The sequence below is a fragment of the Schistocerca nitens genome, chromosome 8 (genome assembly GCF_023898315.1).
Source record: "Schistocerca nitens isolate TAMUIC-IGC-003100 chromosome 8, iqSchNite1.1, whole genome shotgun sequence".
NCBI lineage: Eukaryota > Metazoa > Arthropoda > Insecta > Orthoptera > Acrididae > Schistocerca > Schistocerca nitens.
In genome coordinates this window covers 302,729,908-302,749,095 of record NC_064621.1, presented here as the reverse complement: position 1 = coordinate 302,749,095, position 19,188 = coordinate 302,729,908, and the positions used below count along the sequence as shown (strand labels likewise).

The following is a 19,188-nucleotide window of genomic DNA, read 5'->3' as shown; positions in this document are numbered from 1 at the left end:
AATGCACGTCCGCATGTATCCCGTGCCACCCAACGTGCTCTAGAAGGTGTAAGTCAACTACCCTGGCCAGCAAGATCTCCGGATCTGTCCCCCATTGAGCATGTTTGGGACTGGATGAAGCGTCGTCTCACGCGGTCTGCACGTCCAGCACGAACGCTGGTCCAACTGAGGCGCCAGGTGGAAATGGCATGGCAAGCCGTTCCACAGGACTACATCCAGCATCTCTACGATCGTCTCCATGGGAGAATAGCAGCCTGCATTGCTGCGAAAGGTGGATATACACTATACTAATGCCGACATTGTGCATGCTCTGTTGCCTGTGTCTATGTGCCTGTGGTTCTGTCAGTGTGATCATGTGATGTATCTGACCCCAGGAATGTGTCAATAAAGTTTCCCCTTCCTGGGACAATGAATTCACGGTGTTCTTATTTCAATTTCCAGGAGTGTATTTTACAATTGAATGAGGTGCCTCTGAAGAATCTCTGCAGACATGATTTTCCACTTATTAGTTTTCCATATTAGTTTTCCACTTCCCAGCATCTCAGATAAAAACTAAGAACCTTCTAACCATCGAAAACGCTGCCTCCAGTTTGTCTTGATGACCACATTTTGCTCTTCATGACTATGTAGAAGGTGCAGTTATTTGCGTTTACCAACCATGTCATCCACATATTTCTTCGATTCTGCTTTGATTGCTGGATCTGTGGAAATTTTCTGAGCTTGTGATTTATATGAAATGCCGTTTGAAGTAGTACTTGTTTTAAGAATTGGTGTTTTCCAAATTCTAGTTTAAAGATATCTAGCTGCACCAATAGCTATTCTGAAGAATGCCCTGCTCTTCCCTACATTAGCAGGTACACTTTATGGTGTAACTTGGAAAACAGACTACTAACACAGTAGAGTGAAATATCTACGCGTTGGTGAAATACCTTCATTACAGACCTCTCCTGGTCACTGGAAGCGATAGCAAAAGCTTTTCCATGTTATTTGTGATCTTACAGTTTTGGCCAGAGACTACTTTTCCTGTTCCACTTACCATGTGATCTATTATTGAGGTTGGTATTCTGTTCTTGGTACGTAACTGTTCCTAGAACTGAGTGAGCAGCACTCTTAAAGATCTTCAGTCTATATAGTGATAATACAATATATAAACTGTGTACATGAAACATATATCGAAAAGTAATCAAAATAAGCTCTATTTTATAGGAAATCGAGTAATAATTACGAACTTGATAGAAGCACCTTAGATTAAGCCCAATTAGCAGATGAAAATTAAATGCTGTACTCACGATTTTTGTAAACATCGAAAATACAGTGTAAAAATATATATAAATTGGAACTATGTACAAACATTCTCTTTCATCAGCCAGCCCCCTTCAAGCAGCCATACGAACTGTTCCTAAGGGTATGAACTTAAACCAAGTATTATTTAAATTTGAGAATTCTACTTCATAGTTGTCATATGAAGGTAATAGAGTTTTTAATTATTAGACAATATTTACAAGTTTCTTGGTTTAGGTAATACTATAATTATGTTACAACAAGGTATTTACATTAGTAAATCACATTTTAACTGACAAAAGTCAGTGCAAGGCTGTGCCTAATAAACTACATCATGTAACTTCACATTGTTTCTAATAAGCTAACGCTACGTCTTAGAGTTTGAAATGAGATATTATTGTGCTGAAAGATTATCTTTTGTAATTAGTATCTGTATTTTTCAACTAAAAATATACCCCTTCTTATTTTCCTTAGTGTGTTTCGTCAGATTGCTAATGAATAGGTACAGAATTGTTTCTTTAAAATTTACATTTATGTATGATATTTCAGGTACGTTTATCACCATCAGGAAGCAACCTGAGGCTGTTGTCTCAATCATACGTTTGACATGTTCACGTTGTAGATATTTGCAGTAGCTTATGTTTTGATAGCTATTCTGAGAGCTTGATGTTTCTTCAATGATCTACATATCCACTAGTCGTTGGCCTTGCAATTTTCTATCTTTATCTTTTCTGTCGTTTACTGCTTATTTCTTTATCATGTTTACTGTGACATGCTTTCTCATAACATAGATGCACCATGAGTCACATTGTTTATCTTTGTAGGATTGCCGTTATGTAGCTTTTAGTTTGAGTTAGGATATGCCAAATATTTAAAACAAGTTATATTTTTATTATTTTCTTTAACACTTTATTCATATTTTATTGTGTTGTTTCAGTTTACAGAGATGAAGTGGTTTTTCGTTTTGGCGAACCTACATTAATCAAACACTTACTATTCTTCCCACTATGATAGAGCAGTTGTCACTAATGTCTCCTTAGTATCAAATAGTAGTAATACCTCCCAATTTCCTATGGTTAAATACTTAAGGGTTTTATGACGATATATTTGTTATAAATGAGGGGAAAGACACTCAACACAAAATTTCCTTCTTTGTTTTTGCATCCTAGTTATCTAAAAGCAGCATCAGAAATTATTATACAAAAGCTATTTAGATGTGATATTTCCTAGGTGCAAATGTTTGATAGTCAAGATAGTAAACCCTCGATTTTCTGACTGGTTCTGTATTGCCTGTTTCCAGTTCTAGCTGTATAAATTCTTAATTCTAACGCTTTATTGATTAGACAACGATCATTGGCAAAAGCACATTGTAACGTAAGTGCCTAGCCTCTACGATAGTGTAAGAAGTTTATTCTTCATTGAGCCAACGTAAATATGCAGTAATATTACAGTATGCTACCTAGTAAACAATTATGAACCTATGAGAGTTGGCAGCTGGAGTCTATGCATTTGGCGGTTCTAGTTGCTTCCCAGTTTTGTCCCCTATTTTATTGTGTAGTTCAGCTGTTATTGGGTGCCTGACATGTTTCAGATGTCACTTTATAATGTATGTCAAGCAAATTATAGGTATTACACTGCGAGTGAGCGTGTTCAGAGTGAGCAGCACCTTGTGGAGACAACAATTAGGAGCACATATGAAGAAATGGACGCTGTGTATCGTGTCTGTATGTGGTAAGGGGTGCAAAAGGGATCGCCATATCTCAATGACAAGGAACGTAATCATTAGGCCAATTTAAAATGTTCGAATGGTGTTAACGGTCAGTTTACGTGAATGCGGTTCGTAAAAAACGAAATTTCACTACTACAATGATGCGTATCTGGAAAAACGTAAACCTAAGGGAATAGGGAGAGTTGCAGACATGGAAGTGGATCAGAAAATGTGACGTCAACAGATTTTGTAGCTCTACCAGATGAGTAGGACATTCACTAGGCATTACATTGTCCTATTAGAGGTAGTACGCCATTACCTTCCTCCGATCATCGAACTGACTCATCCAGCTGTTTATAGGGGGAAGCCGAACTACAATGCAACGCGCTGTCTTTCGCATCAACAAACATTGCCAGAGGTTAAAGAACTGAATACGACAGATTAAAATTCTGCGAGGGACCAGGGATCGAATGCTTGACCTTTGTATTTGCAGGCTGGCACTTCAGCACTGTTCTTCCAAGTATTTCTGCCATAATATACTCGTTACTGTTTGCTCTCTATCAGTGTTACAACCTTCATAGTCAGCCGTTGAAGAAGGGATGTTCTAGATGGTTCTCTACTATGAAAAAAATAGTCGCAGCCATCGAAGGAAGTGGAGTGCCTAGTCCGTAAGCGATGCTCACTTGAACCAATGCATTGTAAGGACATTGTACATGTTGGACAGGTAACTGATATGGACGTTTGCTTTGCTACAGAATTTTAATAACCAGCTGCTATGGTACCCATCAGGATACAGTTCGCCACCAAGTGTAAGATTCCTTTCAGAATCCAACCTCAGGCTTTGTTGCAGCCACTATCCTTTACATCCTTTTCTCAAGAGGTGCAGTACCTATAGGTACCTGGAAGAGCTTCCATGGAGGTTGATAAGGAATTGGAGACCACATCTTTGAATCTGTTAGGCAGGCGCGTTCTAATAGTTCAATTGAAGTTCCAGAGCATAGAAAACTTTGGCATCTGGATTGGAGACCACTCCCTTTGAAAATTTCTGAAAATGACAAAGGAAGGAAAGCGACGAGTTCATCAGATACAGAGCATAATCTTGGGTTAGGTACGAACTGAGAAGGAAATTTGCCGCGTTTCAAAGGATACACATTGGCTTTCGCATTAACCGGTTTGTAGGCGCTCTGGAAAAACGAGTTATGGTCGGGCAGGAATCTGTATCTCGTTTCTCTCGATTGTAGGTTCAATATGTTAAATTCCCAATCATCTCACTCTGTGATCTGTTTTACAGTGTTACTATGATCCACCTCTGTATAGTACGCGTTAGACGTGAAAAATTCCGACCCCAGAATGTTAGTAGCTATTTACCGAAGCCCTCGAGAATATTATCAGCTTGTTCATTGCCACTAATTCCTAAGTGACCAGAGACCCACAGCAGGTTTACCCTGTCGCTTTTCCATAGCCTCGCTAGGGCTTAATGACATTCTAAAATGCTCTCTAGAGAATGAGAGTAATTAAGAATGCAACGTTTCTGCTCTTTTATGTCGTAACTGCCACTTGTGAAGCGTATTGCCAGAAGATTCACACTCTCTGAAAGTGCCAGAAAATAGGACATTGGTTCAGGTAAGTAGTAATGAAATCCGGGAACTCTCGTCTGGTTACAATGTCCATAAAGACTTCCGCAGCAGCTTGCATCTTTGTGACATCCGCCTTGCAGAACGGGTGCTGCTGTACGAATTCCGTTGTCAGCTGCTTCACTAGATGCTTAGTCACCATTACGTTCGTCTTCTCCATGCAGACCTGAAACAAGGTATTTACAGTAAAGCATCGGTTATTCAGAACAATTGGGGATGAGGGGTGTTCGGATAACATGTTTAGGACATTCTAACGTTTACAAGAGCACTATCAGTGTTCACATGGATACGAAACAAAAATGCTGAGTAACATAACCGTCTACACAGCCTCGTTTGAATAATTCAAACTGACCATAAAATTGTCCTACATTTCAGGAAAAAGTCGAAAATTTTATTTTTGCTGAAGAATTTAAATTTTTCTTACAGATAAATCTCGCGAACATTTTGAGGACAATTGGAAAGCATCACATTATTCTAGCCACTTCCTGCATTTATCAAGTTAGTTAAAAGTTTCTTCACTGAATGGTCGTTTTTCTGCTAAGTCTTTTTCGCCCGGCTCTTCCTCGTTCTCGCAAGAGTCGGAATTGACAGACTGACTGACTGACACAGGGAGAGAAAGCAGTGGTCTTGGGACACAGTTACCCACATCGAAACTGACAGTCTCTCTGCCTGTCATTCTAGTAAAGCCAGGCAGTACCCTCAAAGGGTACGAGGAGACCCTTTATTAGCTCTTGATTACACAATTTCTTCAGAACTTACTGATTTCACCCCAAAGTTTCACATTGGGAGATAAAATGTGGCGCGGGTTCATCCTCACCATATGGTCTACACTTAGGGGCTTCTTTCTCTATACCCATCGTGTGAAATTCCCAAAAGCAGTGTCTCCTGTTCAAGCTGTTGTCCACAAAGCAGCTTCTAAAACACGGCTTTAGCATCATTAGCTGGCCGTGTTTTTGTATATTTGTCCAGTATTCTGCGTTTTGTCTCCTAATCCATCTAAAAAGTTTTGATTTTTCCATCGCCTTAGTGATGGAAAGGACAGGTTCTGATCCAACAAATGGGCTCGTTGTTTCTGTCCTGGCCAGCCCATCACCTCATTCAATTCCACTAATTCCTGAGGGACCCACGACAGCTCAACCTTATTGCTTTCCCCTAGCCTCACAAGGACTTCATGGCTTTCTTTTGTCTTGTTGATGAGGTGATAGAAATTTCAGAGCTGTTTGGCTGTGTGAGTGAACGTAGATGCAACGATTCTTGTGATCTAAACAGATTCTTATCTGCACATACTTTGACAGCGAAAATCTCTGCCTGAAATATTGTAGCCAGCTCTTCAAAAGAGAGCCTAGGCTGTATCTCCATATACCCACATAGATTAGACTGTTTTCGAACACCAGTAAACAAGATTGTCTCCTGAACGGTATAGTGGTTCAGTCTTCCGCTGCTCTCTTCTTGCGGTTGTTACCCTCGAAAGTTAATTGAAGCAACTTAAAATTATTGTATAGTCAGCTGGCATTTCCAAGCCCATTCCTATGTTTACCATACTCCTGATATTGGCGTGGGTTTCTGGATATCCTAAAGGCTGTGTGTTCCTGATACTGTATCCATTGTAATCCAGATATGCAATAGGGTTTGCCCAGCATGGTCTCCATCCCCCAGTGGGTGTGCTACTAATTCCACCTGTCGTGGCTAGGCACGCAAATCTCTGCACCATTCCAAGCACCTTAGCAGCCACATTCTGTTCTACTTTATTCCACCATGCTGTAACTCCATAAATCATACGTTTTATTACAGAGGTCGTCGATGACATTGGTGATAATTTCATCGTCCGTCAGTATCTGATAGCTAGGTTCAACAACATCACCTTGTAACCAGTCGTCAATACATTCTTGATCGCGTTCTTCTAATATTGAAGATTAAATAATCACCCCTGCCAATTCAGATGCAAATTGTCTGTTTCGTGGCTCTTCAAATGCAGTGAGACTCATGTCAAGCAAGTAGCGTAATGCAGTCTTTCTTTTGTAATGCCCTTGACTACGTATCAGACTTTTTCAGCAATATACACAGCACCCTTCAACTTCTACAGCGCACACATGAAAACTTTGCCTTGCGGATTGGAACGCTTTCGGTTAATTAGTATTTCGTTTCATTAGTTTTCGGATATTCGACGCTCTACAGTGGCTATATCCCTGCCGTGAACGGAAACTGTAAGCAATGGGGACAAATGATTTTGAACTCTACGAATTCACTACGTCAATGAATTACGTTGCGAAGACCCCTACAAACCATCAAACTTTATCAGTTCATCTTTTCCCTATTCTCGAGTTTGCGAGACAACTGAGCAGACGTACCAACAAAGTTTGTCAAATTGATCGGTATTTTAAAAGTGCGTACCGCATCGTGTTTTGACCCAAGTGGGAATGACTACTAATGCAGACAAAGCATTTCGTGTACAGACCTTAGCACTGAGTAGGAAGAAGGAAAGAAAACAAGACCCTGCTCCAGGGAATGGTTGAAAGAAATATGCATGAAAATCTGATAAAGAAAATATTTGACTCCGAATCTGATTATTACGTGAACTTTTATTTATTTTTTATTGCGCTCCGTTCTTAATGATGTGGGTAGTGAATACTCGTGGGTAGTTGCCATTACCAGTGGACTGGCTAAAATATCTAGTTTCCTAGTTATGATTCGTGCATACAAATATGTAGATCGAATTTCAAAACATTTTCAGGTTTATTAGACTTCCTCCATCAGATGTAAATACTTTTATTTGCCAGTGTTAAATCAGGAAAACGCAGAGGAAACTTCAGTTTGACAGTAAACATCACAAAAAATTGAAAATGAATTCAAATGTTTCAGCGAACACGTGATTCTTCTGTTTATATTTCTTGTAAAGTTAATTTATATCTAAAGGAACACACGAAATAGGATCAAAGCATATTGTTAAAAACCGTTTAACAGCCAAGTTCCCATGAAACTTTTTTAATCTAAGGCTACCGGTTTCAACAGACTATGCTGTCTTCTTCGGGTCTAAAAATCTTTTAGTTGTAGAGAGTGTTCATTTTACGCTGAATCACACACAAGATGGCAAGTGGATAAAAACAGCACATTGCAAAAAGTTTGTCATTGCTAAAATATTTAAAAAATAAAGCGCCTTGTGCCACAGGCTATGTCAATACGCATTGTTCACAGTTGCTTGTCGCATAATACGAACACGGTACACGAAAACATAACTGTTTACATATTCTGGAGATCTATATATGTGATGTTGAATGTTGATTGGTTTTTAACAGTTAAACAGATCGCCCTTCAGCTCTCTCAAAATGAGAAAATTCAATCAAAGAAAATGTTGTATTCATAGTGAAGCACAGTGTGATGCAAATTTAAACGGAGAGATACAGTCGAACATTACATCCCAGGATAGTTATTCCCCCATTCATTTCGTACTGTGCCTGTAGGAGGAAACAATCTGTGAAAATAAGATAAATGTATGAAGCAACTCTTCTTCACAAAAGTTTAACATTACTACAATTTTCAGATGACGTGTAATCTGAATAGTCATCAAATTCTTCGTTTTCATCACTTGTAGACTCAAGGGATTTGCAAATCATTTTCTCCAAATTTTTCTTCTCTTCCCTGCACAGTTTAGAGACGGAATCAATATAAAAGCACGCAAAACAGACGAAACAGAACTTTAACGTCACTAATTCCTACGAAGCAATAGACAGTAACAAACTTTTCAGAAAATATGAATTGTTGAAATGATACCGCTACTGTGATCTACGAAACCTGCAGACCTCACATATTTCAGAAGCCGTAAAAATACAGCCGACATCACGGAAAACCCTCTTAACTGGTGTGACGCAATATTACATCCCCTGCACGCTGACATTTCTGCAAGAACAGTAATGTTACGTCAGCCGCACGCTAAGCGTTAATTTTGATCTTTGTGTGTTCATGCGCAATATCTATCTGGGAAATACAACAAATTTCCTATTTAGGTCATGTCGACTGCTCTTTTGCTTTTATGCATATAATCTTTATCCCAGGTTCTACATTTGTGCAAAGCTCAAAATACAGTGAGATAAATTGTAAAAAATCTCCCTCTAAACATGCACGGTGACATAACGTCCGGCATCTTTTCAAATCGGCCGTCAATCAAAGAATCTTTAAAATACGTCAAACGCAGTCTATATTTCCCGAACACATCAAACAAAGCCTCGAACTGCAATTAGTTTCACAAATTAGTGAAGTCTGACAATTAGTTTGATCCGTTACAGGGACCTAAATGCATATATTCAGACTGTTGATAATCACTTCGAACATCTACTGTAAGCTTCAGTTTTCGTTATAATACGAGTTACTTACAACAGAAAACCTAAATACGCTGCCCAACAGAACAGAGCTGAAGGATAACTCTTTCGAAATCCCGTAACTGCCTCCCAGTCCGGCGCATGAGTTTGAAATTTAGCTCTAAGGTGCCGACAACCCCCCTCTAATGGTGAAAAAGCATGGCGCCCTACGACGTCACCCTCGGGCTCGGCGACGCTTCAGACAGCAAGGTATCTGTACATGTGCAAAAAGAACCACGGCTCAAGAGTTCATGTGAGCTATAAGGTAGTTAACGATGTCACATTGGCATCAAATTTCATCACAATTCTGCTCAACACCACCATGGACGGGCACACGTTGAGAAGGTCGTCACCCCCCCCCTGTTACATTGGATCCCTCTTGACATCTCTGCAATGGAGGTCAGAACCACGACACCCAGCATTGAAATCTCGCTGTTTTCTTATGGACGGCCGAGGAAAACATTTAAGACACGCCGTTGCCCAGAAGCGACACGAAAAGGCCTTTTAAGACCTCTGAATTCGGAAACAGCCTGGCGGCTGCTCTGGCGCCTGAATGCGAACCGCACCAAAGAGGTGCCGAACGGCTTGCCTAATTTCAGGTGCTAGAGCAGGAAATAGGCTGATTTGGTGTCAATTTCTGCAGGTACATTTCCAACGTTCTCAACAAAGCTGTTTGTGTGGCTCCGAGGGTGGTGACGAATTGGGTAAGGGACCTTTTGCTTTTTTCTTCGCGCACATGTTGATGTTGCACTCCTGTGTGATCACGCCACAGGAGGGTTGAAAAAGCGTAAATAGCCTTCGATGCTTCAGCTCATGTTCAAATTTCGTCGAATAATTTTGAACGGTGCCTAGTGGTTCCAACTCTTACACGAGACCAAAAATTGTGGTCGTGCTGCTCTCCAAAAGGGTACCATCACCTTCAATGGAGATGCAACCCAACAATAGCCTTAGAGATAGTTGATTGGTTGGTGGGTTGATTTAGGAGTTGGTTGGGGGGGGGGGGGGGTAGGAAAGGAGGGAGCAAGCAGTGGTGTCACCGGTGTCATGATTTAAGATAGCAGAAATGAAGGGTTTGCTTTTGTTTTGCTTTAGGGCGCAAAAAACAACTACTGTTATACGCGCCCAAGTCAAAACTATAGAACACGAACACAGAAAGGAGTTAAACCACTATAAGTCAGTCCAAATTGACAGAATAGAAGGCTGCTAAAACGGGCACATGGAAAAAGGGCTAAAAAGGCCTTACAGAAACAGAAGTCCAAAACTAAAAATTAAACGGCCTTCGCCATATTGCTCAGTCAATTAACAGTGATGAGAAAAAGAAGGGCACTTAAGATGAAACCTTGTTGAAAGCCATTCTCTCGGGTCCATAGATAGCTGAGAGGGACATCTCTACCTCTCAGATAGATGTGGACGTGTAGCCAGACTGACAGTTCATCATCAGCAGTTTCTGTTGCAGTTCTACAGTTCGTGGCCAGTAGCAGTCATCGACCAGTTCCAGTTGCCTCCGTTACAGCCAGCCGTTATAAACTAGTTATCGTCTAACAGTAACCACCGAGTGTCAAAGTGTTAAGAATACTCTTGAATTTTTTGCAATGATTGTCTGCAACGACACTGATCTGTAGATTAACACTGCTTTGTGCGACGGGTAATACTGTTACTTCAGTAATGACTATTTTCTTCGTTTTGACGCCTTTAACGAGAAATTATGATTCCTTGGTGGGGTGGCACATCTTTACAGAACAGTACTGGAAAATTCTCCCTCAATCTTTTCTGCCTATTCCTCGTACAGCCCTATCCGAGCTGCAGGGACGGACCGATGCAAAACCCTGACGTACAGATTCCCAGCACTACACAAACATGGATGCGGTATACACATCCCCTACCTGACCAAGAACGCCTCGAGCTCTTGCTGCAGAACAGGATCTCAACTGTACGATGCCTCAGATTTTATGTGAAAACTCCTTCAGCTTTTCAAACCAAACAAACTTTAAAATTTTGCAATTTTGCTCTCGTCTACATAATTACTGTGTAGCAGTGACCCTGACGACAAACATTTCTGCCAAAGAGACCAGTTTGTTGACATCGTCAATGTAGAATGTTGCAGGCGTTCTTTAAGCCTTGGAAGCAGAAAAAGATTGGACGATACCCTGCCTGGACTCTGTGGAAGATGATTGTGAACGTGAACCCATGGTTTAGAATTGTTGCCGATGTCGCAGCGCACGTGTGTGTTCTAGCATTGTCATTCTCAGGGGAGGGTACTCCATCTGTGGACGAACTCTTCGAATTCTGAATTCTAATACAGCACACTGTTTTTTATGAGCGTAGTTACATTAACATGGCCATGTCACATGCTACAATTCGGATCCCACTAGCGGCAGAGCGCTGCAAATATGTATACATGAATTGAACATGTATAACGTTAGTAATATTTGTTATATTTAAAAAGCTTGAAGTGCTTTAACATGAAAAATTTGGAGGCATTTTTCAGCACTCTCTCTTCGTTTGTAGTTTATCAATGGACTAAGAAGACCTGTGATGGCTTGTCAATTCTACCTTCAGTTTTAAACGGCAGAACTATTGCACTAGACACTGAAGAACATAACCGTTTGTAAATCTGTTAGTTCAAGTGCTTCAGTCAAAACAGAAAATCACATTTTGTGCGCTAGAAGAGAGGAAGAAAAAGTAAAATTTCAACGCCAAAAAAGTTTCCTCTTAAGGAATTGTAGCCTTCGCAACTTTGTGGTGTAATATAGCACCAAGCACAGTCCTAGAGCCACGAAGTAAGCTGTCAGTTTGGTATGGCTGCAGGATAACTTGAAACTGAAGAGACGAGGATTGATTTCATTCAGTCCAAGGCTGCTAAATGTCTGTTTTACTGTTAATGTAAGGATCATTTTGGAAGATTCATCACAATTATCTAGTCGTTTACAGGCCTTAGATTACACTATGTACCTAGAATCAGATGAGTTTCGTGAAGAAGTAGTGTATCTGACACCAAATCTAATAAGAATTTTCTGTTTCAAAGTTTAAAGCCTGTTCTTCCATTTCGAGGAATATTGATGCTGGTTAATTATGTTGATATCCCGAATTTTTTTAAATCTTTCTGACTGTTAGATTTTGAATTTTAGTTTCACAGCATGTTATGCTGCTACACACTAATTTTTTGTATAACTTTTCATAACTCATTGGATATGCTTGATTTAATTGTATCAGGATGGAATCTTAGATCACAAAATCAAAAAGTGCCATTGACATTCATAATAATATGAAAAGATGTACTTTACATAAGAAATTGAATCTGCTTACTATTTATATAAATATTGTACGTTAAACAATAAATGGATAAATAAAAACACCTGAGGCACAATAATTCTTTGTAATTCTTCAGAAATTTAGTTAATGGGTACTTTTGTAAACTCATCGATTCTGTTACATAGAAGATAGCAAAATTTTGCCCCATAGTGGAAATATTTCTACGTACGCCCATACTGGTTTATAAGACTTTAACTACAGTGCCACCCACATCCATCACTCAAAGCTGAGAATATAAGTGCGCACTATTTTAATAAATACTTAGAAGTTGTTTCAGTTTGTTTTGCCCATATTACATAAGTAATAGACAAGCGCCCTGCGACCACGTCGGTACCTAGCATGCAAGCACTTTTGTACAGTAACTATTCTATGTATGGGTGTTCATTTACTTCTGCTGTGCATGCTTGATGCAGAACTTTTTTGTGAATGCGAACTTAGAATCCTTGAGATAGGCGTGTGGCAGAATAGTAGTCTATGTTATCCAATCTGTACAGAGAACAAACAGTAAAGTAAACTAAGGAGGAATTTGGAAGAGAGATTGAAGTTCAGGAAGATGAAATAAAAACTGTATGCAGAATGAGATTTTCACTCTGCAGCGGAGTGTGCGCTGATATGAAACTTCCTGGCAGATTAAAACTGTGTGCCCGACCGAGACTCGAACTCGGGAGCTTTGCCTTTCGCGGGCAAGTGCTCTACCAACTGAGCTACCGAAGCACGACTCACGCCCGGTACTCACAGCTTTACTTCTGCCAGTACATCGTCTCCTACCTTCCAAACTTTACAGAAGCTCTCTTGCGAAACTTGCAGAACTAGCACACCTGAAAGAAAGGATATTGCGGAGACATGGCTTAGCCACAACCTGGGGGATGTTTCCAGAATGAGATAGTAGGAGACGAGGTACTAGCAGAAGTAAAGCTGTGAGTACCGGGCGTGAGTCGTGCTTCGGTAGCTCAGTTGGTAGAGCACTTGCCCGCGAAAGGCAAAGGTCCCGAGTTCGAGTCTCGGTCGGACACACAGTTTTAATCTGCCAGGAAGTTTCAAAAACTGTATGGTTTGCCTGACAATATAATTCTGACAAACTGGAAAGAACTTGGAAAATCACTTGAATAGAATGGGTAGTGAACTTCAAGTAAAACGTGAATAATAGTATATATTTCAATTACCTCAGGTGATGCTGAAAGTATCTGATCAAATATGAACCTGAATTGTTTTTGTAAACTTTACTAAATGAACCAAACCAAAAATACACTCACCTAATCTTTCTACACTCTCCTGATTTGGTTGCACATTTTTTCCAGCGAGCAGGCAACTTTTTGAAAGGGGACGTGTACGCGGCCACTTGCACGTGAACTACTCTATCGCTGTATCGTCATCAAACGTATCCTCCAAGCTCTGCTTTCAGCGCTCCAACCATGAAATACAGGGTCACCAATCTGGATTCTAGGCAGGATATTTTGGAGTTGCTCAGTGAATTTCCTCCAGTAGTTTCCTCGATAAAGGCCGGCCGGTGTGGCCGTGCGTTCTAGACGCTTCAGTCTGGAACCGCGAGACCGCTACGGTCGCAGGTTCGAATCCTGCCTCGGGCATGGATGTGTGTGATGTCCTTAGGTTAGTTAGGTTTAAGTAGTTCTAAGTTCTAGGGGCTGATGACCTCAGAAGTTAAGTCCCATAGTGATCAGAGCCATTTTTCCTCGTTAAAGCAGCAGAGAGTGGGCATGAATCACCATCATCGATGGCCTGAGCACTGCCATAGCCTATTCCTACTGCAAAAACGATTTCGGAAAGGTTTATGCGCCGATTTTCTGTAGTAAGGTCCTGTAAGGCACAAACATCGTCTGGTGTGATGTGTGTCTGTGGTCGTCTTTTGGGGGGCACGTTTTCCACAGCTAGGCGCCCTGCCACAAATGTTCCTACCATTTATACATTTCGGTCTTCGAAAAGGCTTTTCCCTAAACTTTGCATGCAACCTCCTCTATTTCCGCAGATTTGGCGCCTTCTTCCGCGAGAAACTTCGCAACAGACTTGTTTACGTCTTGTTGGCATGACATGATGGCCTGACGCGAGCGGTGGCGTCTAACTGCAGCAGAACAGTACTATTTCAGACATCCCCACTAACATCCTGTCGAGCTCACACCCGTTACAGTCCAGTATCACAGCCACCAGATTTGAATTCCAGTTCATATTAGATACATCCTCTTAGATTAATAAATGAAAAAGTAGTAGACGAGTTTTGCTAACAGGGCAACAAAACAACAGATGACTGCCGAAGTGAAAAAGGATGTGAAAACTAAACGCAGCTGCATGAAACGATTTTCTGGAAGGATTACCCCTCCAGTCCGAAAAGTTTCGAGCCTGAATTAATAAAAAAATATGGAAAAGTTAAGATGGTTTTAATTATTCAGGTGATCTATCTAGTCTCCTTGCACTTTATTACAACGCACAGAACATTCTTACAACTATGAAAACTGTCATGGTTGATACTGTTCAACTCGCGCGTAACATTGGCCTGAATGTCTGTTTGCCGTCAAACGGTCGACCCTTCAAGTGAATTTCTGCAATTTGTCGTTTTGTGGTAGGTTTTTATTGATAACACCAAGTCTCCACACGTTTGGCTTTTTTTTTAAAGAATTGTCTACTTTTCCCATTTCAAACAAGTCGCGGCAGGTGTCAAAGCATCGTTTATGTTCTGGTTCCAAGGTTTGAGACACTTTGCACACGATTTCCTATTCTTCAGAACTTTCTGGTGAATGCCTTTAACATGTCATTTGGAAATGTTGCTCCACTGTGATTCGTGACAATACTGACACTACGTTGCACGTCCACTACTCAGTCGACTATTGAACACTTACTTGTTGAATGCACATCTGTTATTAGTTCAAGCTCCATCGCAGTTATCGTGGTGGCGCTGTTTGTACACCAGCAGTAAAATCAGCCTCTGAAATTTTTGGATGGGCGGGCTATGTTACTACCTGTTATAAATTTGTTTGGATGTATTTTCTGAAACTATTTGTATTGAATTACGTGACAGACTTACATGAAAGTGAAGTATGGACACTAATATAGACAAGATAATAGATTTTTAAACGTGTTTCAACAGAAGAGTACTGAACAGGAGATTGATGGGTCGCATAACTGATGGCGAATTACGGAATCGACTTGAGAAAATAAATCTAATGTACAACTCTAATAAAAGTGGATGTGGGTGGATAGGCAACATCCCGAGGCACCGAGAAATTATTTGGTACCGTAGGGAAGTGTTGGGGGTTAACAACAGTCACAAAATTAAATGGAGATCAAGAATCGTACTCTAAGCAGGTTCAAGCAAATGCGTGTTACAGTAGTTACGCGGAGATGAAGATACTTGCACAAGACAGACCAGCAAGTCTGTATCAGATAAGTTTTCGAATTGAATACCACAACACTAACTAGAAGTGGAACTTCTAACAAATAAAATGTTAGCAAGAACAGTTTTTTGTTTCTATAGTAAAAAGGTACAGTGAGGAGACTTACCTGATGTCGTATCCACTGCCAGACTTGCGACCTAGAGATTTCTGCGGTGGCAGAGTCCTCGACGCAGCCCCTGTAGAAGAAGTGACCTCGGCCTTTGAACCAGTGAAAGACGAAGAGCACGGCGACGGCGATGTTGTGGCGCAGGCCCTCTTCTGTCACCCCTCCGGCTGGCATCTGCAGCAGGTCCTCGCGAGATACCACCAGCGCTGGGTGAATCACCGACAATTGGTTGACGTCGGCAGCGGCGCACTCCCACAGCTGCCAACATAATCCTAGAGTGACAACGTCGCTACCACGACACTGTTGTGACTTCTGATTTGCATCTAGACTACCATATTTGTCAAGTGTTCTACAATCCGCTATGAATGTTTCTTGTAACAGAAGTATGTTGAGTGATAAGCCAGATGGATAAAGTAAACCTCAATATTTCTTTCGAGCCTCTGTAGTACATCATGAAACAAGTTACAGAAATTTCATACGTCAGAGAATATACTCAGATGACATAAGTTATCAAATAGCAGTATGCACATATACAGATGGCGGTAATACCGCGTAAAGGGCAGTGCATTGGTGGAGCTGCCATTTGTACTCAGTTTATTTATGTGAAAAGGTTTCCAACGTGAACTGGCCGCATGACGGGAATTAATAGACCTTGAACGAGGAATGTTAGTTGGAGCTAGACGCATGTGACGTTCCATTTCGGAAATCGTTAGGGGATGAAATATTCCGAGATCCACAGTGTCAAGAGTGTGCTAGGAACACCAAATTTCAGGCATTACATCTCACTACGGACAACTTTGTGGTCGACGGCCTTCACTTAACGGCCGAGAGCAGCGGTTTTGCGTAGAGTTGTCATTGCTAAGAGGAACAACACTGCATGATTCCAGAATGAGATTTTCACTCTGCAGTGGAGTGTGCGCTGATATGAAACTTCCTGGCAGATTAAAACTGTGTGCCGGACCGAGACTAACTCGGGACCCGAGTTCGAGTCTCGGTCCGGCACACAGTTTTAACCTGCCAGGAAGTTTCAACACTGCGTGAAATTACCGCAGAAATCAATGTGGGATGTACGACGAAGGTATCCGTTGGACAGTGCAGCGACATTACGCGTTAATGGGCTATGGCAGTAGACGACCAATGCGAGTGCCTTTGCTAAGAGGACGACATCGCCTACGGCTCCTCTCTTTGTCTCGTGACCATATCAGTTGGATCCTAGAAGACTGGAAAATCGTGGCTTGGCCAGATAAGTCCAGATTCCAGTTATAAGATCTGGAGGTATGATTCGATTGTGTCGCAGACCTCACGAAGCCACGGACCCAAGTTGTCAAAAAAGCACTGTAAAAGCCGGTGGTGGGTCTAATATTGTGGGCAGTGTTTACATGGAATGGACTGTGCTGCCTAGCCCAGCTCAACCGATCACTGATTGGAAATTATGTTGGGCTACACTGAGACCATTTGCAACCATTGGTGGGCTTCATCTTTCCAAATAATGATGGAATTTTTATGGACGACAATGCGGCATGTCACCGGGCCTCAATTGTTCGGGACTGGTTTGAAGAACATTCTGGACAATTCGGACGAATGATTTGGCCACCCATATCGTTGTCATGAATTCCATCTAAGATTTATGAGATAATCTGAAGTCAGTAGGTGCACAAATTCCTGCACTGGCTACACTTTAGCAATTAGGGACGCCCATAGAGGCGGCATAGCTCACTATTTCTAGAGGGGACTTCCAACTACTTCAGTCCATCCCACATCAAGTTGTTCCTTTACGCCGGGCAAAAAGCTCAGACACGATATTGGGAGTAATCGCACGACTTTTCATCTCAGTATGTAATCAGTGCAGCAGCAATCTTGTGCATTACCCCGTCAGGGATTTACTCTTTCATTGTTAGATAACCTATGTGTTCAAAATTGATATGACAGTGACAATAAAGCGCCTACTTCATACTGGATGAGAAATTAACGTCTTTTCGGTTTTCTGGGTTTTATAAAATTAAAGAAAAACAGTCTAGATCGCAATGGTTATTTTATTTAGAATCAACTGTTTCGGCCTAGTCTTAGGCCATCTACAGAATAGCACTGTAAAGGGTAGAAATCGTGCTAGGCACATTGTAAGTAGGCTGTTTAGATTTTTTTATTGGTAACGCCACCTCTGTATAAAAATCACTGGCTGTGCTGTGTGCAGTCTGTGGCTGCTTTGCATTGTTGTAATACTCGCCATTGTAGTGTTAGGCAGCTGGCTGTGAACAGCGCGTAGCGTTGCGCAGTTGGAGGTGAGCCGCCAGCAGTGGTGGATGTGGGGAGAGAGATGGCGGAGTTTTGAAATTTGTCATGAACTGCTATATATATTATGACTATTGAGGTAAATACATTGTTTGTTCTCTATTAATATCTTTCATTTGCTAACTATCCCTATCAGTAGTTAGTGCCTTCCATAGTTTGAATCTTTTATTTAGCTGGCAGTAGTGGCGCTTGCTGTATTGCAGTAGTGGGAGTAACCAAGATTTTTGTGAGGTAAGTGATTTGTGAAAAGTACAGGTTAATGTTAGTCAGGGCCATTCTCTTGTAGAGATTATTGAAAGCCAGATTGCGTTGCGCTAAAAAATACTGTGTGTCAGTTTAAGCACAGTCTCGTGTATAATTGTTAAAAAGGGAACGTTTCAACATAAAGAAGCCAGTGACGAAGTAATTTATGCTTATTAAAATCTGAGTCGTTACTTATGAGTTGATGTGCGAAACAGTCAGCAGACTGCTACTATGTAGATGCCGTAAGACTAGGCCGAAACCGGTCTCTTTAAATAACCATTGCGATCTAGACTCTTTTTCACTTATTTTATATAGCTTACAAGACCGCTGTTCTCCGAAAATATTACCAAAAACTGAGTTTTGTCTTAAGCACCGGAATATCTTCGACATGAACAGTCGTGACAGAATCTGTATTTGGAGACGAACTTTTCTATTAACGTACCTAATTTCGAGTTGGCATTCTAGCTGACTGAGTATACAATACAGAGCGCATTGCAAAGAGCTGCTGATTACAAATGAAGGAAAGATTAATAATTAATCTTCCAATTTACTTCATTACTGTAAACATACTTGGGGGAATTATTTGTTTGTTTATAGAAAAGGAATGATTACGATTGATTCGCAAGAAATATCACAGAGAAATGTTTTAGTAGCTGTTATTAGGCAAATTAGACTGGGTTCTTCATTAGACGACTATTACGTAAATTACTTCAAATGGGGGTATTACACCAGCTAAACAAGTGACCAGATCATCTGAGTGATTCGGCCGTGGTGGCCGAGCGGTTCTAGGCGCTACAGTCTGGAACCGCGCGACCGCTACGGTCGCAGGTTCGAATCCTGCCTCGGGCATGGATGTGTG

At 41.1% G+C, this 19,188-nt stretch overlaps 1 protein-coding gene across 2 annotated transcripts in view; it reads right to left on the bottom strand.

Annotated features, from left to right (window-relative positions):
* Positions 1-1,463: 1,463 nt before the first annotated feature.
* LOC126198945 (malate synthase-like) overlaps positions 1,464-19,188 on the bottom strand; it is a 124,106-nt gene continuing 106,381 nt past the window's right edge. For both annotated transcript variants that reach the window (XM_049935588.1, XM_049935589.1), the window contains exons 9-10: positions 15,798-16,055; positions 1,464-4,789 (exon numbers count right to left, since the gene is read on the bottom strand). In XM_049935588.1, coding sequence (XP_049791545.1) covers positions 4,571-4,789; positions 15,798-16,055 — 477 coding nt within the window. In that variant the 3' untranslated portion in view covers positions 1,464-4,570. The remainder of the gene's footprint in view (positions 4,790-15,797; positions 16,056-19,188) is intronic.